This window comes from Fundulus heteroclitus, chromosome 7, assembly GCF_011125445.2.
Source record: "Fundulus heteroclitus isolate FHET01 chromosome 7, MU-UCD_Fhet_4.1, whole genome shotgun sequence".
NCBI classification, from domain to species: Eukaryota; Metazoa; Chordata; class Actinopteri; order Cyprinodontiformes; family Fundulidae; genus Fundulus; species Fundulus heteroclitus.
In genome coordinates this window covers 6,033,487-6,057,667 of record NC_046367.1, presented here as the reverse complement: position 1 = coordinate 6,057,667, position 24,181 = coordinate 6,033,487, and the positions used below count along the sequence as shown (strand labels likewise).

The 24,181-nt window shown below is 39.1% G+C and overlaps 1 protein-coding gene across 5 annotated transcripts in view; it reads right to left on the bottom strand.

Moving 5' to 3' along the window:
* Window positions 1–24,181, bottom strand: part of LOC105921041 (diacylglycerol kinase beta) — a 309,320-nt gene that overhangs the window by 34,771 nt on the left and 250,368 nt on the right. For all 5 annotated transcript variants that reach the window (XM_036138804.1, XM_036138806.1, XM_036138803.1 and 2 more), the window contains one exon: window positions 18,129–18,330. In XM_036138804.1, coding sequence (XP_035994697.1) covers window positions 18,129–18,330 — 202 coding nt within the window. The remainder of the gene's footprint in view (window positions 1–18,128; window positions 18,331–24,181) is intronic.

Here is a 24,181-nt window from a genome sequence, read left to right as displayed (position 1 = left end):
AGGCCTTAGTCCTCGACGCGGCTGACCCAGGTTCAACTCTGACCTGTGGTCCTTTTTCCGCATTTCTGTACTCCCCCTTGAACCCCCTTTCCTGTCAGCCCACTATAAGAAAAACACACCACTAGTGCTTTGAAAATGAGTCTTTTGAACGACTTGTTGAAAAGGAAATGACTCACAAGATCCAGCTTCCTTCAAAGAGACATATTCTATGTGATATTGATATCACTGCATGGATTTATTAGTTTCAGTTTTATTCTTTTTTTCATTGCCTCCTTTCAGTTATTCATAGAAAAATAACTGAAAGAAACTGAGAACTGTTTGGATATTGATTCTGACTAAACAGGCGTGTCCCAAGTTGTTAATTTTGATTAAAATAAACAGTAATTCACAGCTAAAGCCACTGGCTTGTTGCACAACAGTACATTGTTGGGTTTCATCAAACATACAGCCTACTAGAGGTATGGCAGGGATATTGCATGAGTTTTAGCATTCCACCTTATAAATTGAGCATGGAGATTACAATTAAAACTTTGTCATGTGGATGTGTTAACAGAAATAGAAAAAATCCAGTTTTGAATGGATTGTCATCATATGCATGGGGCCTAAGAGTGCTGTAATAATATACTTTAAATACTGCGTGACTGGTATGGGCATGATATGAGTCTTAGCCAAGGAATGACAGGCATGTCCAGTACTTTTTAAAATGTTTGACTTTCAAGCTACATCCATGCACACAGGTTCCTCCACACTTCATCCAAGAAAACCAAATATGCTCTAAATGTTCAGGGAATTCTCAAGATTTGTCATGTATTTCTAATACATCTGGAGACCTCACCCAGTACCTGCAAAGACCTGGCTGACATTGCTATGTTTGTAGCTGGGTTTTCAATCTGTTTGAAGGGGGCCTGAAGCTTAGGTATGTTGAACATAGTGACATCTTGTGGCACAAACAGCAAATTGCCATAAACTGAATAGTTTAAATGCATTTTCTAAGAATATATAAAAATAGCATTTCTATTTTCTGTACTGTGTTAAATAAAAGTCATACAACATTATCTTTCTTTCACTGAGCACATATAGATTAAAAGTCACAACTTTGCTTGTGTCACAGATGGTTTTAGGTAAGCAAACAATTGGCACATTCAACTAAAAGGACATAGTTCAGTTACAACTGATTCGTTCGTTTCTTGAAAGGAGACCTTTTCAAATACTCAAAATATTTCAGCTTTTCAATTGTTTTTAAGAATTGAAGCAAAAAATCTTGGATGAGGTTTTGATTAAACATCAAAAACCAATTAAAAAGTTAGGCAGTGTCATAGGTCTTACAAATTTAATTTTAAAACCTATAAATACAATAAGTAAAATAATTTAGTATTTTGTATCCTATTGCAAGGTTATGATTTGCATTACAAAATTTCCTCTTAGAGAGAGGGCTTGAGGTTCAAACCCTTGACTGGGCCTTTATGTGCAGAGTTTGCTTGTTCTCCCGATGCATACATGCATTCCCATCATACCAAAGATGATGCATGCGAAGGTTACTGGACAATTGGTGTGTGTGTATGAATGACTGTTGGTGTTGGCTCCAGTCCCCTGCAACCTTCAAAGATTGAGTATTAAGATGTATTGATACTTAGAATTTACTTGGAATTTATTTCATGAAACATTACAAACAGACCAAGTAACTGTGTTGTGCAATTACCATGTGAAATAAAATATGACTGTAAGTTTAAAGCCACTTAAATGTGAGACTTTTACAGGCACCCAGAGACAGGGACAGTATCCAACTGGAGTTCTGAAAATCGTCAGATATGTAGTGCATCCCTGCCCTTTTCCAAAATTGGAGCTTAAGCAGCCGACTGCAATGGAAAGAAGCTGTTCTTAACCTTTCTGAAACGTTGAAGGACTCTTGAATCGAGACGGTGCGGAGCGATCTCCTGCAGCTATGCCAATCTAAAAGAAAAGCTGATCTGAAATCGCCTGCTTCAACCTACACAGGACACCCCACAATAAGTAGCCACGCCAGGAAGGCTGTGCAGAGATCCCCGTGTCCACAGCCTGAGGACACCCCCACGAGCCGTGTACAACTCGCTCAGGCCTGGCTTCCCAAACGACAGCTGTCTCCCCCTTTGAGCTAGCCACTTGCTCGCTGCTCAGATAACCAACTTTACCTTGCAGTAATTCACTGCAACTGGATGCACTGTCGCCACAACCAGAGACAACGGCAGAAGATTGGCAGTGAAATAAACAGGGAATGTTTAGGATGGTTTACCTTTGATGTTTTTTTTTTTTGTTTTGTTCTAAGGTTTGACTGGGTAAAAGACTGGGCACTAGCAGGCTAAGCTGCTCGCTAGCATCCTTGAAAGAATAGTTTGTCGACGTGGTTTGTGTATGTTTTTACAGTTATAACAAACTTTATTTCCATAAGGGTTTTATACACCGATGGGATATTAATGTTTATGTTGTCTGGTCCGCTCATTACGTCCAAGTAGAGCTTAAAAGTATTTTTAAATTAGCACCAAAAGTCCACTGGCATAGCACCAGTTAGCCGCTCTTGATAGCTTACGACTACCACTGAGTAAAAGTAACTACAGTTTGTTTTAAGCAATGTTTGTGTCGTTTCTCTCCGCCATTGTTTGATAGTACTACAACCGTTATTACAGCATTAATAGGGAGCATTAATGTCGATTTAAAAGTGTTTCGTGTAACTTTAAAATGAACTCAAACTAGTGATTTGGCCACAGGAAGTGCGCCGACACGTCATTTCTGGTTCATGGTCCGATTACAGCACTCTCTAGCCTCCTAAGTTACCAATTAGAGTGTTAATTATTTCCTTGAGAAATAATTACATGTATAGAAATCAAGTTTCCTAAAGGTTATTGATTTTTACTAGGCAAATCCTTCTTTAAAATGTTATTTCCTCGAATAATGTTTTATAATACAGGTTTTGCATTGTGAATGGGTTGAACATACCAACCATCCATTCATCCATTTTCCAACACATCTATACCTTGTGGGGTTGCGAGGTGCTGGTGCCTATCTCCAGCTGTCAATGGGCGAGAGCCGAGGTACACCCTCGACAGGTCGGAAGTCTATCGCAGGGGTTGAACATACCAAATGTTCTAAATGAGTTAAGCGAATTTGATCTCATTCCATTTTCTTTAAGTTGAACTTTGGTTCTTTAACTTATATCTGCAGTGATTCACTGAATCATTCTGATGATAGTTTTCAACTATTTTGTTTGTCTGTTTGTTTCTTTTGTGTGTACATAGTTCCTTAGCTTCTTTATATCTTAGTTTTGCCTTGTAGATTAGTTAAGTTTCACTAGCCTAGTAGAGAGGATTTGTTGATTGACACATATTGTTAATTCAGATAAACAGCATGTTATAGTGATGTTTTCTGGATGTTCATTTTATTTCTGTTAATACATTCTTGCACTTGAAGAGAAGTTGAGTTTGCTGTTAAAAGAATGCCAGTGCTCAAATCCCCCTTTCTATTGTCCTGATATCAGCTGTTTGGGCTGATATTCGCCGGACAAAACATAACAGACTAAGAATTATTTACAAAACATTAAATAACTTAAAACGATGTGTAATGGCACGGCACAGAGTTTCAATGGAGGAGCTAACTGCGGGAATCACAAAACCTCATGGTGGAGGTATTTAAACATATGCCATTGACCCTGAGGCTTGAGTTTTTTTTGTTTTTCTGTGTGGAACAAACCCAGATTAGAGAGACACCGACTCAGTTTCATCTTTGAGGTCAGAAGTGCCTGAAGCTTCTTTCACTCTCCCTGTGACTTGAGCTGATTGCATTATCTGCAGTAAATGGATTTAAAAGCTTTAGTTTATAGTGCCAGAGAAAGTAGCTGCCACAAGCGGTTAGCAGTATTATAAACATGCCGACACCCAGATACACAGAAACGGAGCGCAGGAACATAGTTTTACTCTGAAAACAGAGCACAGGTCTGACGGCTGTTTCCACACAACAGTAAACCGAGAGGCTTTTCTAACGGTGGTAAATCCTGGGGACTGATTCTGAACAGTAAAGATTCCATCACAGAACCGCAAAGGGAATTGCTCACTCAGTTTCTGAGGAGTCCTTTTAATCCTGTTCAGGGTCACAGGACGACAAGAATCAAGACACACTTACATGTATGCAAAAACGCCTGGATGCAAAAGTGCTTTTAAACAACAGTTATTGTAAAATGTACACACTCTGAATGTTAATTCCATTTCCCCCCTTTGATCCAGTTTACATAATGAACAGAAAATAGCAGAAAGGGTCATTGCAGCTAATGGTTGTAATTTACCACTTGTTTCAACAGCTGAGTACTGTGTTATCAGGTACAACTGAATCCCAACACTGGTCAGTGTGTTAAATGAGATAAAGCAAAGTGAGGACAGTCTAGATTTCCTTCATTAAGAGGATTCTGTCTTGGAATGTGTACAGTAGTTCAATTTTGGCACAATGTCTACAATGGAATGAAGTTAATAGGAGCAGAAGTTCTTATGTCCAACCTAAGATGAACTGATTTGTATAATTTCTGTTCTGAATACCTCGAGACATGGCTGACTGAGTCAAAGAGAAAGAGATTTTAGACTAAAGCAGGAGAGCAATAAAAAAATGGCAAAGATTAAAATCTTAATCTTAAAAGTGACAGCTAAAGATAATATATATACAAACATGTGTGTGTGTTGTGAGAATCTAATAAATGAAAGTGTCTAAGATGTCAGGGTCCTCTCCAGATGATGGAATTAGGGCGTAGCGCAGCTATACTGATTTTCAAATCTAGGGTGTTTCTTTCCTGTCTTTCCTGATAATTTTCTTCAAATTTATCAAATTATCCTGTGGTGTTAGATTACTTGATGTAGAAAGTGGCTGGTGGGGCTGGTCACCCCATATATATACAGGGGTTATACAATGAAACTGAAACACCTCTCATTTTTGTGTCGGAGGTTTCATGGCTAAATTGGACCTGCCTGGTGGCTAATCTTCATTAATTGCACATTGAACCGATAAGAGCAGAGTGTGAATGTCCAATTAGCAGGGTAAGAGCACAGTGTTGCTCAAAATATTGCAATGCACACAACATTATGGGTGACATACCAGAGTTCAAAAGAGGACAAATTGTTGGTGCAAGTCTTGCTAGCGCATCTGTGACCAAGACAGCAAGTCTTTGTGATGTATCAAGAGCCACGGTATCCAGGGTAATGTCAGCATACCACCAAGAAGGACGAACCACATCCAACAGGATTAACTGTGGACGCAAGAGGAAGCTGTCTGAAAGGGATGTTCGGGTGCTAACCACGGCTCCCCAAATCACGGCAGAATTAAATGTGCACCTCAACTCTCCTGTTTCCACCAAAACTGTCCGTTGGGAGCTCCACAGGGTCAATATACACGGCCGGGCTGCTATAGCCAAACCTTTGGTCACTTGTGCCAATGCCAAACGTCGGTTTCAATGGTGCAAGGAGCGCAAATCTTGGGCTGTGGACAATTTGAAACATGTATTGTTCTCTGATGAGTCCACCTTTACTGTTTTCCCCACATCCTGGAGAGTTATGGTGTGGAGAAGCCCCAAAGAAGCGTACCACCCAGACTGTTGCATGCCCAGAGTGAAGCATGGGGGTGGATCAGTGATGGTTTGGGCTGCCATATCATGGCATTCCCTTGGCCCCATACTTGTGCTAGATGGGCGCATCACTGCCAAGGACTACCGAACCATTTTGGAGGATCATGTGCATCCAATGGTTCAAACCTTGTATCCTGAAGGAGGTGCCGTGTATCAGGATGACAATGCACCAACACACAGCAAGACTGGTGAAAGATTGGTTTGATGAACATGAATGTGAAGTTGAACATCTCCCATGGCCTGCACAGTCACCAGATCTAAATATTATTAAGCCACTTTGGGGTGTTTTGGAGGAGCGAGTCAGGAAACATTTTCCTCCACCAGCATCATGTCGTGACCTGGCCACTATCCTGCAAGAAGAATGGCTTAAAATCCCTCTGACCACTGTGCAGGACTTGTATATGTCATTCCCAAGACAAATTGATGCTGTATTGGCCGCAAAAGGAGGCCCTACACCATACTAATAAATGAGTGTGGTCTAAAACCAGGTGTTTCAGTTTCATCGTCCAACCTCTGTATGTTTGAGTAAGAATAAATTCAATTCAATTCAACTTTATTTATATAGCGCCAATTCATGATACATGTCATCTCAAGGCACTTTCCAAAGTCAAATGTAATCAGATTATACAGATCAGATCAGATTATACAGATTGGTCAAAAAGTTTTCTATCTAAGGAAACCCAGTAGATTACATCAAGTCTTGACAAGCAAAATTGACTCCTCATGAAAGAGCGTAGAGCCACAGGGACAGTCGTCATTATTGTCCATGGCTTTGCAGCAATCCCTCATACTGAGCAAGCATGAAGCAACAGTGGAGAGGAAAACTCCCCTTTAACGGAAAGGAAAACCTCCAGCAGAACCAGGCTCAGAGTGAACGGTCACCTGCCTCGACCGACTCAGGGTTAGAGAAGACAGAGCCTTATTCACGCTGGCGGTAATGACACCAGGTCACTCCAATCGGAGGTCACTAAAGTCGGTGTTGCTTCGGTGTGTAAGTTTGCTAAAACAATGTCGGACTCCGTAATTGTCTCTGGTCCCCTGCCTGATCTGACCAGTGATGACATGTTTAGCTGCACGTCATCATTCAACCGCTGGTTGTCTAGGTGGTGTCCTGAAAACAACGTGGGCTACATTGATAACTGGCAAACTTTCTGGGGAAAACCTGGTCTGATCCAGAGAGACGGCATCCATCCTATATTGGATGGTGCGGCTCTTCTTTCTAGGAATTTGGCAGGATTTATTAGTTCTCCTAAATGCTGACAACCCAGGGTCCAGACCAGGAAGCAGAGCCGTAGTTTAACACACCTCTCTGCAACTTCTGTACTGTTACCCACCCATTACCCCATTGAGACGGTGTCTTTCCCACGGCCAACACTTAACAGATCAAAAACTGATCTTAAAGGAACATATCATAAAAAGCAAATAAAAATCAATACGGCTCACCTTGAACCAAAAAATAAAACAATTAAATGTGGTCTATTAAATGTAACGTCTCTCCCTCCAAAGACTTTTTTAGTTAATGAATTGATTTCTGATAAACAGATTTATTTATTTTGTCTAACAGAAACCTGGCTATAAGAGGACTACGTTAGTATAAATGAGTCAACTCCCTCCAATTATTCAAATGTCCACATTCCCAGATCGGTGGGAAGAGGAGGAGGAGTGGCAACCATCTTTCAGTCTCATTTATTAATTAGTCCCAGGCCAGCTAATAACTACAGTTCTTTTGAACATTTAACCCTCAGTTTCCCTCATCCAAATTGCAAAGCAATAAAACCTCTTCTGTTTGTTGGTTTGTATCGTCCACCAGGCCCTTACTCTCAGTTTTTGGATCAGTTGTCAGACTTCTTATCTGATTTGGTGATAAACACTGACAAGGCTATTAAAGTCGGCGATTTTAACATTCACATTGACACAGAATGTGATAACTTTAGTGTAGCCTTTAAAACTATCCTAGATTCAATTTGTTTTGCTCAAAATGTGCATAAACCGACGCACTCTTGGCTCCATACTTTAGATCTTGTGCTGACATATTGCATTGATTGTGAAGAATTAACAGTATTTCCTCACAACCCTGTCCATCTGATGATTTTTTAATTACATTTGAGTTTAATCTAACTGAGTTCTCCACCCCCAAAAGATCTACTATAATGGGTTCCATTATAGTAGATCTTTATCAGACAATGCTGCATCAAACTTTAAATAGTCTGTCCCCCTTTTAATATCTTCAGTATTGCAGAAGTACCCTGCAGATAGCAGCAATGTTGTTTCTTCCCATTCACAAATAGATGTCTTTGTTAACGTTGTGACTTCGTCATTGCGTTCTGCATTAGACAATGTAGCTCCCTTGAAAAAGAAGGTGATTATTCACAGGAAGCTGGCTCCCTGGTTTAATTCAGAGCTGCGTTCCTTGAAGCACAATGTTAGGAAATTGGAGAGAAAATGGCGCTCTACACACCAAGGAATCCTACCTAATCTGGAGGGACAGTTTATTGTTGTATAACAAGACCATTCGCAGAGTTAGAGCAGCATATTTTTCATCATTAATTGAGGAGAACAAAAATAATCCTAGATTTCTCTTCAGTACAGTTGCCAAACTTACACAGAGTCATAGCTCCGTTGATCCATCCATTCCCTTAGCTCTTAGCAGTAATGATTTTATGGATTTCTTCATAAATAACATTTATTCCATTAAAAATAATATAATTGGCATCCTCCCAAACATGATTACCTCGTCCTCAGTAAGTGAGGCAGCATTGGAGGAATCTTTAGAACCTGCGCAGTGTCTGAACTGTTTAGAAGCAGTAGAGCTTTCTGAGCTATCTAAAATTCTAGCTTCATCTAAACTAGATGAAGCTAGAATTTTGTATGTTAGACCCAATCCCAACCAAGTTGTTTAAGGAGGTATTTCCTTTGATCAGTGGTCCTATTTTAGACATGATTAATCTATCCTTAGTAAATGATATGTACCACAAGCTTTTAAAGTAGTTGTTATTAGACCTTTACTTAAGAAACCATCTCTTGATCAAGATGAGTTAGTAAATTACAGACCTATATCTAATCTTCTTTTCCTATCTAAAATTCTTGAGAAAGTAGTTGCTAAACAACTATGTGAACATTTACAAAGTAATGACCTACTTAAGGAGTTTCAGTCAGGCTTCAGAGCTCATCATAGCACTGAAACAGCTCTGGTGAAGGTCACCAATGATATTCTCATGGCCTCAGATAATGGACTTCTGTCTATACTTGTCCTGTTAGATCTCAGTGCTGCATTTGACACAGTTGATCACAATATTCTCCTACAAAGACTTTAGCATACTGTAGGAATTAAGGGGAAAGCATTAGGCTGGTTTAAATCTTATATGTTGGACAGATTCCAGTTTGTTCATGTTAATAATAAATCTTCCTCAAACTCTAGGGTCACCTGTGGAGTACCACAGACAGTGACGGACTGGGATTAAAAAATGGCCCTGGCATTTTATTCAACCAGCGGCCCACATGGGGCGCGTGCACATGCCCGCAACACACAGATATAACTTCACATGCACGGAAACGGCCCGAAATTAACACTCGCCAGTCGCCAAATGCGAGTAAATTTCTCGTTTGGCGAGTGAATTTCAGAGGGCTAGCTGCCACATGGCGAGTAAATGTTTGTACCGAATAAAATAAAAATAACATAAAAATAACAAAACCCATCTGGGCTGCGGATGATCCGTTAACAGCTGTCTATCCAGAGCTCAGTCTAGACCCGCCTTCTACGGAGCTGCTTCAGCGTCTTTCACATTCAGAACAGTGATGGCTGCACACTGGATCAGAAAACAGATCTGCTAACCAGATGCAGTCTAAAACGCCAATTAGCCTGTTTATAAGTTTCGTTCTTATTTATTCAGCATTTTTTTAACTACGTGAGCTGCTGTTTTGCGCCTCGCCGCTCTTATTGTGCCCCCCCCCCCTCCAGGTGCTTTTATCAGCAGCCAGCCTTCAAAACGAGAATCACTACGTTTAAAGTCCTTCCACTCGTACCAAAATGTCCCAATTAAAGTCAATAGGAGAGTCAGTAACTGTATTTCATGCTCTTTGGTTTTTAACGACACAGAACCAGCGGTGCTTCGGTGGGCGGGGTGCCTTGCGCTTGAATTCAGGTGCGCAAAATTACGTTACATGTAATTTAGGTGCGCACTTTTAAGGGTCATTTTAAGGAACTTGTAACATCGGGGGCTGCAGCTCAGACCAATTATTTCCTATCTCCTCCTTAAAGGAGCCCTTTAGAGTCTTTATTTATGCATTTTCCCCACTGTTTACTCCTCGCGCGCAGCGCACCAGGGTAAAATCCAGCAGCTGGATCATGCGTAAAGACGCAGCGTTAACCCTGCGTGAATCAGACCGGTGAATAAGGAAGTTAATTTTGGACACTGCACGGAAATAACACGCAAGTTTGTAGCCCCATTGGTGTTGAGCACTAACTTTAATAGGCTATCCATAAAAACTGAACCAAGAGGCATTTGGCTTATTAGTGGGCCGAGAGATAATGTATGCCTACAATGAACAGGGTGAAAGGGGCCGCGCACACCTGACGATCATGCCGCCTCGTGATTGGCCAGCCCAAACGGCCCACGAGGGCCCGCGGCCCTTCTGGCATCTGCCCAAATGCCAGACCGTCCAGTCCGTCACTGACCACAGGGTTCAGTCCTTGGACCAATTTTCTTTACTATATAGATGCTTCCGATTGGCAAAATTATCAGACAGCATGGGATTACTTTCCACTGTTATGCTGATGACACTCATCTATATTTATAAAAAAATCCTGATGAATCAAATCAGTTACTTAGATTGGAGTCATGTCTTGATGACATCAAAAGCTGGATGACTTTAAATTTCCTGCACTTAAATTCTGACAAGACAGAAGTTGTAATCTTTGGACCAAAGTCCTCAAAAAATAAACTTCTTAATCAGTCACTTAATCTGGATGGCAATAACTTGGCCTCTGCTAATAAAGTAAAAAATCTTGGTGTTGTTTTCGACCAAGACATGTCATTTAAATCCCATATTAAACAGGATTCCAGAGTTTCCTTTTTTCACCTCAGGAATATCACCAAAATTAGAAACATTCTGTCCAGGGGTGATGCTGAAAAACTAGTCCATGCATTTGTTACTTCAAGGCTGGACTATTGTAATTTTTTACTATCAGAAAGTCCACAAAATGCAGTTCAAAGTCTTCAGCTGATCCAAAATGCTGCAGCAAGAGTTCTAATGAAAATCAACAAGAGGGATCATATTTCTCCTATTTTAGCTTCCCTTCACTGGCTTCCTCTTAAATCAAGAATTGAATTTAAAATTCTTCTTGTAACGTATAAAGCCCTTAATAATCCATCATATATCAGAGCTTTGATTACCCCGTATGTTCCTAACAGAGCACTTCGCTCTCAGACTGCAGGTCTGCTGGTGGTTCCTAGAGTCTCTAAAAGTAGAATGGGAGGCAGATCCTTTAAGCTATCAGGCTAAACTCCCAGATTTGGTCCGTGTGGCAGACACCCTTTCTACTTTTAAGACTAATCTTAAAATGTTTCTTTTTGACAAAGCTTATAGTTAGAGTGGCCCATGTTACCCCGAGCTACCTCTTTAGTTATGCTGCTATAGGCCTAGGCTACTGGAGGACATGAGGGCCTATTTTTCTCACTCTACTGATTTCTACTGTTCTCCAGTTTTACATTGCATTACATTGAAATGACCGTTGTCATTTCATCTTTTAACTTTTTGCTCTCTCTCTATTTTCTTCATAGTAGGTACACTTGGTCTGGTGTTCTGTTAACTGAGACATCATCCAGAGAAGACAGATCACCCGCTATTACCATCTAATGTAGAACAGATTACTGGATCAATGTGTGCTTCTGTGCTTTTTGTCTGTCTTGTTGTGTCTCTGCTCTGTCTTCTGTAACCCCCAGTCGGTCGAGGCAGATGACCGTTCATGCTGAGCTCGGTTCTGCTGGAGGTTTTTCCTTCCTGCTAATGGGTGGTTTTTCTTTCCACTGTCGCTTCATGCTTGCTCAGTATGAGGGATTGCTGTAAAGCCATGGAGAATGCAGACGATTCTCCCTGTAGCTCTACGCTTTCTCCAGGGATGAATGCTGCTTGTTGGGACTTTGAAGCAATCAACTGGTTCCCTTATATAGGAAATTTTTGACCAATCTGTATACTATGATTGATTTTGACTTTGTAAAGTGCCTTGAGATGACATGTTTCATGAATTGGTGCTATATAAATAAAATTGAATTGAATTGAATTAAATTGAACTTGGGGAAACTTCCGCAAAAATAGCCTACTCTAGCTTTAAGAAATAGTCCTAACGACAGTAGGAATGATGGACATCTGAAAATAAAGTATATTCCTTACAGTTAGGATGAAGAGATCGCCATGCGTCGCAACAACCATAATCATTCATGTATTGTTTGGCTACATTTAATGATTGCCAACTGTGCTGAGGCCCTGTTTTATTCAACCTGTCTGTTTCTTCATTTACACCAAAGTTGAGGTCGCCCCAATAAATAGAGAGCAATCGAGGTGTTTTGAAAGTGCATGGAATAGTCTGTGGAAGAATGAGGGGTCATCAACATTTGGCCATGTATACTGACAATACAAATGTTGGTAATGAATAGATATTTTATTATTATGAATCTACCTTCGGGATCTATAATTTTGTCTAATATTGTAAAACTAACGTTTTTGTAGATTGAAATTGCTACTCCTCTTTTTCTAGAGTTATAGCAGGCAGCATTTACATTAGGGGACTCAGGTGAGTTAAGATTGTTTAAGATTACAGTTGTTGCTGATTTATGAATTTCTTGCAACATCTACTTTAATCTTTTAAGCTGGTTAAACATTTTCAACCTTTTCTCTCTGGTGCCAGCTCCCTGCACATTCCATGTCGCAAACCTTAAATTTACCATAGGTGTGAGTGGAAAGCTGAAGTTGGAAAGTGCATGTCCCAATAGAAACAGATATACATCATATAAAATGCTTGTGGTTGTCTGATCAACAGGAAAGAAGACAGAGGAATATGATAAAGAAAGAAAGAGAATTAAGAAGGTGTAGATAATGAGAAGGGATGAAAGAAAAAGGATTACAACCCATAACACAGAAACTCAGCCATGACTTAAAGGTTGGTAATCCTGCTCAGAAACACTTTTTGTATTAATGGCTAAAATGGTCTTTCCATCCTGAAAGGAGTAAATACATTATGTATTTACAAAAAGGAGGTTAAAAATAGTTTTCTGTGGGAGCTGCAGGCCTGTAAAAACTCTAACCAATCCATGCCCCTCAGTTCGAAGAGCATAGATTTGACAGAGTTTTGTTCCCGCTTTCATATCCCTCTGTCCCTCAAGTTCTGGGGGGTATTGCCATATCTATTGGTTGTCTCACATGCCAATCATTCTGACGTGCTCACGTAATGGCAGTGTCTGTGCTCGTTCCTTCATAGTTTCCACTTGCTGGTGCGCATGCGCACTTCTTTTTTTCTTTTTTTTTTCGTGTGTCCTGTCTGGCAGTGTCTGTGGCACCACTTCGGTCTTTCTGCCCCAGGGTAGTTGTGGCTACAATGTAGCTCACCATCGTCAGTGTGTGAATGTATATGTCAATGGGCGAATGGCTCAATGTAGTGTAAAGCCCTTTGGGGTCCTTGGGACTTGATAAAGCACTATACCAGAGTAGGCCATTAACCATGTGTTCAGAAATTTTTACAATAATGGTCATAGAAAAAATGTGGTTTTAAATCCAGCATACAATATGTTGCTCAACATCTCTGTTGTGTTTATCTGCATTTATGCAGAAATGAATGATGTGAGAATGAGCTCTGCCAAGAACACAATGCAATCAATAAAACAGACTATTTTACGAAATTCACCCATCCTCTGACTGTCTTCGGACTTTCTCCACTCTGGTGTCTGCCTTGGCATCGCACTAACATCTCCATGGAAACAAGGTTCTGTTCAGTCAGCATAAATGTAGATGCCATGAAAAATCCTGTGTGCAAGCATGGATAGGTTTATTTTCCATTGTTGTCCAATGCGGACACCCACTGCAGCTGTTAAAAGCAGCAATGATGGTCACAGTTTCAAACCCCAAACCCCCACATAGAGTGAAGGATTGCAGAAATTCAACTGACAACTAATGTGGAGGTGGAAAAACACTAACAATAAACCAACACTGCCTTACCACTAAGGGAAGAGACATTAAATGAGGACTGGGAATAAGTTAGCTCAAGCTAGAATGAGGACAACTATACATTTGTTATGTGATGACATATGAATTATTGAGAATTTGCTTCATAACACGTTTTAGTGAGATTACATTTTTGTCCATGCAAGCAAAACCTACAGAAGAAGTTGCTGTTATACTTACATTTAGCAATGGTAAACATACAATATAGCCAATGCCTGTTTTATTTCTGTTTTGTGTGGCTCTTAATATGTTACCTGCACACACAGTATAAACCCATCTCTGTTTCCAATAATTTGTGATGTTCATGACAGGAAGGCTTATTAAGTTACAATTTTATTGCTTAATGTGGCAACTCTTTGGACTCGTTTACCAATAATTCACAAAAAGTCAACGTTGAAACTTCTGTTATAGGTCTTTTCTCACCACTGAGCACATTTTTCAATTGGTAGGCAAAGACATTAGCAATGATTACAGAGAAGTAATTGTTGCTGCCAATCAGTTTGAGAAGGGTTAAAAGACAGTCCTAAATACAATAGAATAAAATGGAAACCAGTAAAAGGTGGAGTGATATCACAGTTTAATGTGTGTTTAACATCAATGGTGTTTTGAGGAATTGGGACTGAGGCCAAATAAGCTCTGAAAGCTAACAGAGAACAAAAATTACTAGTTGTTCAAACAATTTGGTCACAGTAGAATTAGAAGAGAACATTTAATTGTATTTATTTATATAGCGCCAATTCACAACACACATCATCTCAAGGCTATTTACAGTAAGTTGTATGAAATTATCCAGATTGGTTAAAAGTTTTCTGTCTATGGAAACCCAGCAGATTGCATATAGTCTTTGACAAGCAGCATGGAGCCACAGTGGACAATCATTTGCATTGCTGTAGACTTTGTAGCAATCCCTCATACCGAACATTAGTCTAACGACTGTGGAGAGGAAAACTTGAGAGTTGATAAATGAAGTTGTTGATAGCAGCAGCTCAGCCGATCTGCCCTCCAGGATGTTGTCACGGCTAAGCAGAACTCCAGGCCAGATGTAATAATTTAAATAAAACATATTTTAATTAAAAGTTTCAATAAAATAACGTTTCAAAAATCAGATGCTGAATTTATAACCCAATAACCTTTAGGACAATTAATTCTCTGTGTTGTGTTATCTAGCCATCACAGTAACTGGATGGATAGAGTAATGGACTACCAAGATAGCAGCAGAAAATGTTTATGGACTATTAAGGTGGTGAACAAACTGATTGAGGGCGCAGTGATGTCACTTAACATAAAAGAAAATATAAGTTGTGGTTTTATTTAGTAACCTCACTAAGTCTGACATATACCTTTAAGTGCCATTGTTGTAAATATCAATGTGTGCATGTCAATGCAGAGATATTCTATGAGAACAGAAAAAAGAAGAATCCAGATAAAACGAAACAAGCTGATGTTGCCAAAGGAAAGTGACCCTTTACCAATCATAAACTTTACAAAACAACATTTTAACATCAGGCTCAGTGGCCTGTTAGCACCATAAACACAAACAAAGCAAAACAAAGTCCCTCGACTACTGCGGGTCTAGTGGTGGAGGAAACCGTGTGGGGTTGAGGTTTCAATGGGGAGTGGAAAGATTTCCTTGTTGACACAATCAGAACCGCCGTCTCTTCCTAAGGAATCTATAACTCTTTAAGGTTCTTTTCTGCAGGAGCCCAGGCAGTCAGGTTACAGGCAGCTAGTCTTATACATGCCCAACACAAATAGCCAACCTCATTTTACTTTGGAAACAAGGTTTCTTTGAAGATGCAGTCTCTGGGCCAGAGATCATGAGGTTGACCTGCGTATCCTCTCCATTGCAGCCTGTGGAGAGTTACAGGTAAAAGAGAAAGAACTCCACACCACGCTTGCTTTTATACTTCAATGACATCACAGGGATTCCAGCCATGAAACTCCTCCTTTTCTGGAGCGGTCATGAAAAATTATAATGCTGTGCATTATGGGATTCAGAGTTTTTAACCCCGTAGTCTCTTTTGTTCTTTGTGTATAGTTCAGTCCTTATATCCTCTCTTGTCTGTGCTCAACACATTAGTCAATCATTCTACAGTATGAAAGATTATTCTAAAGTCTGAAACATTAACGTCCTAATTTTTCGAGTAGTGGCTGCCCAAAGATGACCACCAAGATTTCCAGATATCCCAGTTATAAGCTTGTACACAAAGAAATTGAGCAAAAACTGTATCCTCTCTTAACATAAAAGAGGGTGAGGACATTACTGTAAATGTCGTCAAATGGATCGAAATGCGCGGACACATGCTATTGGCGGAGGTGAAAGCAACTGTAAGCAAAACACATAACTTCTGCTACTGCAGCTGGAAGGCTGGTATAGTGCCTTACAAAAGTATTCACTCCCTTTAACTTTCTCTTGCTGTTTCCTTACAAGCTGAGATTACAATCGGTCATTTGATAGTCTCGACCATTTCATTTAAAGAACATGGCAACAACTTTGAAGATGTTTTATTTTCTTATTGTGAAGCAAACAAAAAAATCAGTGTGCATATCTATTCTACATTGTAAAGCCAATTCTATCTGCTCGTGTCTTTGGATCAGTTTCTCTGAGCTCCCCACATCTGGCCTCTGGGATTTTTGCCCATTGCTCAAGACTAAACTACCCCAGCTCCTTCATGTTGGATGGTTTTCGCTTGTAAACATACATTTTTAAATCTAACCACAGATTCTTAATTGGAATGAGGTATGGACTTTGACTAGGCTATTCCAGCACATTTAAATATTTTCCTTTAAACCGCTCCAGTGTTGCTTTAGCAAGATGCTTTGGGTCATTTTCCTGCTAGAAGGTGAATCTCCACCTCGGTCTCAAATCACAGCTAGAGTAACACCGGTTCTGCTCCAGAATGTCCCTGTATTTAGCTCCAACCATCTTTCCCTCGACTCAGAATGATTACGTATTAATTAACTTTTCATTACCTATTTTTCCGATTTCACTTCACCAACAACTATTTTGTGCAGATCCATAACATTAAAATAAGATTTTAAAAATTACAAGTTGAAATGTATCAAAAAAATCTAAGTGGAGTGAATACTTTTTCAAGGCACTGTATGTAATTGACTGACATAGAGATTTTTTTTTTTTTAACTTACGTTAAGATGAAACATGACGGATCAACCACTGTGCCCTGTATTTTGGGCTTGTTTGCACAAGCCCAAAACACTGCCACAAGTTCCATTAATTCTTTGATCCTCTTGATTTCCTGCATAAAGCAGCTTCTCATACATTAGAAAAAAATTACCAAACTATTTTGTATGGCAAGATACAGCCATACAAAACTGTGTTATCAATATATTGGAATTTCAAAAAGGTTCTCATGTATGTCAGCACTAAACCTCCTAACTTTTCATCACATTTAAAATATGAGAGAAATAATCTTTCGATTTTATGACCTAAACCACTGTACTTCCTATTGTTATTAGCACTGGAGACAAACTATTTAACTGTAAAACCAATCAGAATTCCTTTGTGAGTGAACGTTTTTGTGTAAGCCAAGGCTTACACTGGTAGGTCTGAACAGTAAAGTAGAAAATGCTTCTCTGTTTACACAACTGGTTACATAACTGACTCCATTTATGTACTGCGGACAATGCTGGGTATGAAGCAGTGTTGAAGGTCATTTTATTGAGACGTGTACATCAGTTTTCATCACTTCCTGTTCCAAAAGGCTGCTGTATTGTCTGATAACTATGACCTGTGCAGGAGGTGTGTTCCTGTATCTTAGTTTCCTGGCAACAGCACAGGACTTCATTTAACTACCTTGACATTCCAGTGGTACTTGACTAGCACTAAAGCTGACTAAATGTGAGTATTTACAGCAGTTTGCTTGATTGTTTATGATGTCTTAATTGAAAACTGGTAGCATACGTGTGAGACATGTTGAATACAAATAGTGACTTTGGTTACTAAATGTTAATTTTGAAACTGCTCAGAACTCAGTTCTAACTAATTCTAACAGTTAGTTTGAAAAATGACCATGTCCCAGCCTCTTTTGTGGTATTTACTTTTACATAAAGTATATTTCTAACACACTAACCAAAATCTTAAGCTATAGCACATTTGGAGTCAAGTCTTTAAGGAGAAGTAAAACACAATGTTTGCCCTTCTTTTCTTGGTGCTCAGGATCTTGTAGTGTTAGATACAGTATGAAAACACAGGTAACATTAACAGTAGCACGCATGTAAAATCCCAAGTCATCACTGAAGAGGTTAATCTTCAGTGACTAACCTTGCATGCAGAACTTGAGCTCTTTAGCATCTGTGATGGTGCTGGCAGGCATCCTGTCTGCAACCTTCTTGCTCATTCGGTTGTAGTTCCTTCTCTTCTTTGTCTCGCCCCACAGGTTGGAGCCACCGTGCATGCTGGGAATGTTCAGAATAGCTATGCCCTCTAAGGATGTATTGCTGAGGTCCAAGATGATCCCGTCACACTGAAGAGGCAGAAAAATGACAAGCATATTTGTTTTTATATAGAAATCAAAGGAATATGTTTTCATTAGAAAAGGGTTGCAAGGTTTAAAATTTATATAAAGAAATTCCAAAATGAAAGTCTTTCTAATGCATTTATTTGGTGGTCAGCAAACATTATCACATACTATGCAATTTGATTTGTTATTTTATCCATATTGATCTGAGTCAGCAAAGAAATTGAAAAGCTGTCTATAAAAGAAAGCAGGTCTCACCCCCCCCCCCACCCCATTTCCCGAGAACTGTTTTACAAGCAGGAAAAGTACCGGTGTGTATGAATATCAGATAAATACATGCATTTGTGATGATTAGAAGTGGCATCTGTATTACAGTGTGGTAGTTTACTTGGTGCGCTTCGGCTTGTTTCCATGGAGCAAGTCGATTGCTTCTCTCAAAGTGATGTCTTTTTGTGTGTGTGTGCGAACGTGAGAAGGGATCTGAGTGTCTGATTACAGACACTCAGATCCCCTCTTTAGAAAAGAAGCCATTTATAAGTCTATTTTTTGCAATAAGCCCAATAATAATTTAAGACATTGGCCTGTAATAATATATATTTTTAGTATTAGCTCTAATTCTTCACAGATTTAATAAGTTTCTTCCTCGATTGTGCTTAGTTGTGAGAGAGGAGAGGACAGCCTCTCCTACCTTTCTACTAATGGTGCTGTCTTTCCGCTCATTTTGAGGCCGCTACATTTCACCACTATTTAAACTGTTCTATGCTGGATTTCTTGATTAAAGCATGTTGAAAAAAAGTTTTGCACACAAAAAAAACTTGTTTTGCAAACAAAAAGATATGTTTCACACAAAAAAATTGTTTTGCAAACTGTTCGCCAACCTTGCACTCAAAATATCATTTATAAGTTTTCCTGAAGTACAAAATGGTCTCTGCTCGCACAAAACAGCCTCTGCTTGAGTACGAAAAAGTAACAGTTCATTATGCAGATAGATCATGTAAGATTTCAGTTAAAGGCCCTGCTGTGTTACAGTAAGGGAACATGTTACTTTTCAGAGCAAATAACATGAAAGCTTGCCTTAGGTTGAACGCCATGCTAAAACATTTTTTTTTGTAATGCAGCCACTGTGGTTGGTTTCTCCTTTTACTGTGCTGTGTCAAATAAATAGTACCTGAGTGGATACCCAGATAAATGCATTGTTAACAGATTATAATGTGGTTTTTATGTTGTTTTCAAATGACTGTCTATTGTTCTTATTGGTGTAAACCTAATTTGGTGTTTGGATTTGGTAATTTATCCTAAAACTGTCAAACCAATGCATGTATGCTTATGTGCAAAACGGATTCTTAAGGAATTTAAAATAATTGCAACGAGTGGATATTGATTATATGAAAATTGGTAAGGAAATTAATTAAAAATTACGTTTTCTAACATAAATATGAATGTTACAAGTAAAGCATATAGCAGCAGATCTAGATTATATCTCACTACCTTTCTAACTCCTTAATTTCTTCAAAGTAAAAATGAGGTCATCTGTGCCCAATTGCAAATATGTGTGGTGCACTTAATAAAATTGGTTTGGCCATGGCAAAAACCACAGCTGGAATTGGCCACATGGGCAGATATTTTCTTGAAAAGTTTGTTTTCATCCTAGTGGTGATTTATTTTTTCCTTTAAGAGTATTATCCTTTACATAACCATAACACATATCTGTTTTCCAGCATCCACTGATGAGGTGAAGGTCATCAAAGTTCTGGGCTGGATGGAAGGCTCCTACATAAACTCTGGTAGTCTCCCAGGTCGACTTCCATCACGAGACTACCAAGACTTGAACAATTCAAGATTTGATGGAATCTTTAAACACACGACAGAGGATTTGGGCTTGTTAAAAAATAACTTAATATGTAACCGTTTTAGTTCCCAGTATTAACTACTTTGATCAGTAACTGTTGCAGCATGTCCTTCATAGCTCTTAGTGGAGCCGTTTAGGCTAAATACAAAGGTTAGAAAAAAAAGGCCAGGTTTGACATTGTTCTAAATTCCTGACAGTCTTACATGCAGAAATTGTTTTTCATAGTCCTGTTTTTGGCTTCATCCATTTCATCAGCCAGGTTTTTTTTAATACAGCCCGTTTTATTGGTAATACATGGCTTGTTTACTGGGAAAAACCTGGAGAATTAATGGAGTTCTTTCAATCGTAATTCAAAAATAAAAGCAATCCTGGTGGAAAAGGTGTATTCACTTTGATTAATATTGGTAAGAATCGGAAATGAAGACTTTATCAAAGGGTATGTTTATTATGCAATGTGGAAAATAAAGGACTGTTTAATTGTCCCACAATGTTTGCATCCTCAGTTTTAGGAACAGCCCCATGTGCCCCTTTTTTTCAATAACCTCAGCATTTTCAAAAGGTTTATACAGTACCTTACACATTTACTATCACAATCCCAGCAGTTCTACATTTTTATTCAGTAACTACACTAACTTAGTTACATTTTCCTGGCTAGATTTTACTACTTGAAAACCTTTTGCAACAATGGTAACCACAATAAGATTAAACTCGTAAAGTGTTGGTCATACTGGACAGTAGCAACATATATATATATCTGAGCCGCGTGATTCAGAATGTCCCAGTGCATCCATGGCTGCCCTCAGTGCTACCAGTTGTTCGGGGCTCAACACATTGCCAGTTTCAGGAATAGTGACCCCACAGTGTGGGTCATCCAGCAGTCCACTGTCAATATGAGGCAGGCAGAGTCCCTGCAAGAAAGATGGAGATATATAGAGAATAAAAAAGAGGCAAGATTCTGTTGCTACAATTTACTGATTATAATTTAATTCATGGAGCTAAGGGTTGAAAAAAAAGACTCCAAAATCAATTGATTATTTTAATAATAAACACATTTCAAAGAAAACAGTTTCAATGCCACCTCTCTGATGTATTCAATGTTTTGTTGTATTGGAGTGATCAGATAAATGATCGGATAAATTCATTTCTGGTTTGAAATATACATATTAATGTGAGAAACTGTATAATAGCAAGCACAAAAATATCCATCTTACCTGTGTGATTTCTGGTTCTACCACAGCATGCTGCTTCCCATCTCCCATAACTGATTGTTAAATTCCCCTCAGTTCTGAGTGAATGGTCATCCCAGCCACTGCTAATGGTGTGAAAACTTAGTTGTAGTCTTGGGACAAATAAATAGTGACAACAGAAGTTATCTAACATGTTTGACAGCTCAAGCAAATTGTTGTCCTCTCCTGAGTGCAGCACATTGTTGTATATGTTAGTTCCTGCGCAGCACACGTCTCTCCAAAGACGTTGAATTCTGAAAGGAGAGTTAAATCATGGTTTAAATACGTTATTTTTCAAAAGTCCGTTACACAGCATTTTTAGATCAGAGATAAAACTAAACAGTGCCTTTAACTGAAATCTTACATGATCTATCAGTGAGCTATTACTTTTTCACCGGGAAAGCTTTGAAAGTTACCTGTGGGGTGCTGACACTGAGCTATATAATACACTGGAGTGCTAATCACCGTCTGTTTGAACGAGTCGCTTTGAAGCCACCAGCCGCCATATTGGTACTCCCTATTTCCCCCCAGTAACTAGGGAATATGTGCGCTACAGCATCGAATAACGAGGATTTTCTCATGTTCAGGGGGGGCTTAAGACTTTTAAAATGTCAAATGCCATATACTTTTAAGTTATGTTCTAAAAATATCAAGTACTGAGAAAGTCATGTGCTGAAATATTTAGCATTTTATTCATTTAAATATATATGTTTAACATTTATAAATATATAAATAACAATATACAAAAACATATATTTACATATGTGTATACATATATATACATATATGCATATACACATACTTATATATACACACATATATATATATATTTAATATGAATAACATGTAAAATATTTCAGCACCTAATTTCCAAGTAGTTGATAGTGTTAGTACATCCACTGACTGTAGAATTACCTGTGAAACGTTTTCACACAGCCAGAACACTGCTTGTTGTTGCAAGCAAATCCTATGGGATTCTGTGAGAGTAGGGAGTAGCAAGATGGCGGCCAGTGACTTCAGTTTTTCGGCAAAATCAGCACTCCAGTGTATTATATAGCTCAGTGGGTGCTGATGCTGTTAGCTGTGATATCACGTCTTTCTTCCTCAGTCAAACCGGCGCGTTTCAGTTTCTTTCGGGTGCGCCCCCTGCTGTCGGGAAGTCTGAACAACAACAACAACTCAACGCATCACGTGACTTTTGGCACAAATTTACCGCAGCGGTAGTGGGATTGTTTCGTACTCGAGCAGAGGCTGTTTTGTGCGAGCAGAGACCGTTTTGTGCGAGCACAGACCGTTTTGTGCGAGCACAGACCGTTTTGGACTCGAGGAAAACTTATAAATGATATTTTGAGTGCAAGGTTGGCGAACAGTTTGCGAAACAATTTTTTTGTGTGAAACATATCTTTTTGTGTGCAAAACAAGTTTTATTTGTGTGCAAACCTTTTTTTTGTGTGCAACGTTTTGGCAGAAATTTATCTCCATACGGCTGTCTCTGGGCAAATGTGACGTCATTTGAAAACAACGTCCTATAGAAAAACATAACTCTCCCATAGCGGTGAGCATGCACTCATGAAAAGTGGGTTTAATTGATCGAGTTGTAGTAACGTGCTGCGTTATATTGTAGTTAACATAACAGCGATACCAAAATGAGAAAAGTAACTAGTTAGATTACTCCATTATTGAAAAAAATTTATGTTGTTACTAACAGTGTTTTTTCTTAACGCACTGTTAATCCCAACACTGTTCAAACATAAGCCTTGTTTCGTCCGCTCCACAATCATCAGATAATGCACCATGAGTGTTTGTATAACATTTTTGGTAACATTAATGTTAATTAATGGTATTTTTGTGGAGCTACTAAGCTAATTGTTGTCAACTACATGACCCAGATAGGCTTCCAACATAACTTCCTACTTGTCGATCATCTGTCTTAAACAGTGTGTGATTTGCAAGAAAACCAAGGGGGGCGGGGGGGGGGGGGGGGGGGGGGGGTATTGGGGTAAATTCAAAAGTTGTATTAATCAATTAAAGTTTTATTAATAATGGTTAGCTAGCAGGTGCTCTTTCAGGTAGCTAGCTAGATCCAGTAGGTTAGACTTTTGTTTTTAAACTTGCGCCATCTACTGTCGGGACTCAGGAGTGGGTATTAATTTACTTTAACCGCGTTGAGCAGAAAATGTAATAATACTCTTTAAATACAAACAACAAAATTAATTTACAAATGTGAAGGACATAAGACATGTATTAATATCAATTTTGAAAAATCCATCATATTCAGGGATTAAAGCAAAAACAATCAATTTGACTGAAAACATTTTCTAGTCAGCCCATATATTCCTGGGCCGTGGACGTCATGCCACCTTAGTAACCTCATTTGCTTATTGTAACAAGTCCACTTTAACCAAATCTGGCAGTTCCATTGACAATTCCTGTATCTCTCCCACCTTCCAGCTTCAGAGCCTTGGCGCCATCCTGGACAGCCCTCTCCATAATCTCCTTCACTTTCCACATCCATAACATCACCTGGTTAACTTTCATATTCACAGCATCAAGCAAGTTCTTCCTTTGCACTTTTGCCAAACTGGTCCACAGTCCACTCACCTTTCCCCTTTACAATTTCAAAACCCTTCCCTCCTTGTCCCCCAGAAAACCCTCCATAAACTGCAGCTAATTCAAAAGACAGTAGCTTGCATCATTACATCATCTTCTTCACACCTGTACATTAACTCTACTGTAACATTCAATATAAATCAATCCAATATACTCTGTGTCCCCACCTCTC